Here is a 1239-nt window from a genome sequence, read left to right as displayed (position 1 = left end):
AACCTTAGTGATTCTGTGATTCTGTAATATAGGCCTTTATGAGAGTCATGCAGTTTGTATATGCGTTTGAAATTCATATAGTTACTATTTTCAAGCAGTAGCACCAGCTGTAATGATCATGACAAAGGAGAACACAGCATAGCAGCCATACTAAGGCAAAACTATGACGATTTAGTTAAAACTAGATTAAGCCTGGGTTGAAAGAAGTGCCAAGTTCTTCTGGCAGCACAAAGGATCAGTCCATGATTTTATTCTAACCTTTATATAGTGTTGTAAATAAGAAATACCTTTCTAATGAAAAATAAAATAACTTATGTGTTCAAAAAACAAAAGAAAGTGTTTTCATTTTCTTTTTTCTTCATAAATCATGAAATAATCAGAACTGGGGAGCTGTGAAAGAAGGCTTGAAGAACAGCCAGATACAAAACTTTCTGTATTCAGTGGATAAATTTGTGGGTACTTTGTCATCATCAAGACAGAATATAGAAAATAAAATTCAGCTCACAAAAGTGGATATTGATATTTATGTCAGCAACTTACAGAACCCATCCGACTACATAACTGCAGGTGAGTAATTCCTACAGCAAAGCAAACACAATGATGCTGTTTATAAAAGAAATTTTATGTCATTAGTAAAAATTTACCTTGAATCATTAATTCATCTTCCCTGAGCTATATATGTTTTTCTGCTTACTTTCACCAGGTTTCTGACTGTGTAATCATAAAATCACCAATCATTTGCCCAACCTTTAATTCATAGATCTTAAAGGACTAGGTAGTTACTTGACATATCACATATGCAGTGGCCTATGTTCTTCCTAGTTTGCTTCCCAAGTCATTGCAGCGTGAAGTCATATACTAGTGTGTATAGAGTATACTCTTCACTGTCTTTGACGCTGGGGAAATCCTGTCCAATATTAAGTCTGGTTCTGAGGGCCGTGAGTCAAAACAAGATGTATTTATAAAATTTTTTATATATACATATATATATATATGTAAGAAAAAGAGTGGTTATGTCTCTTTGAACAATAGCTTTCCACCATTTCTTATCACCACATGGGTTTTCAGAGTGAAATAATGCCAAACTAGTCAATAGTTTTGCAATCCTTCTCAACCCTACATGAGCCTGTGGGAGGACAACCTCCACAGAATAGAACCATAGAATCTTTGGGTTGAAAAGGACCTTGAAAGGTCATCTAGTCCAACCCCCCTGCAATGAGCCGTGACATCTTCAACCGG

General features: G+C 35.4%; 1 protein-coding gene across 1 annotated transcript in view; it reads left to right on the top strand.

The window, feature by feature from the left end:
* Window positions 1–380: 380 nt before the first annotated feature.
* Window positions 381–1239, top strand: part of LOC104627159 (dynein heavy chain 5, axonemal-like) — a gene marked incomplete at both ends in the record, with an annotated part of 56629 nt that continues 55770 nt past the window's right edge. The window contains one exon of the mRNA XM_010295278.1: window positions 381–567. Within this exon, the coding sequence (XP_010293580.1) occupies window positions 381–567 (187 nt within the window). The remainder of the gene's footprint in view (window positions 568–1239) is intronic.

The sequence above is a fragment of the Phaethon lepturus genome, unplaced genomic scaffold, assembly GCF_000687285.1.
Source record: "Phaethon lepturus isolate BGI_N335 unplaced genomic scaffold, ASM68728v1 scaffold15519, whole genome shotgun sequence".
Classification (NCBI taxonomy): Eukaryota; Metazoa; Chordata; class Aves; order Phaethontiformes; family Phaethontidae; genus Phaethon; species Phaethon lepturus.
Note: the sequence above shows the minus strand (reverse complement) of the source record. Positions and strands in the feature narration are given on the sequence as shown.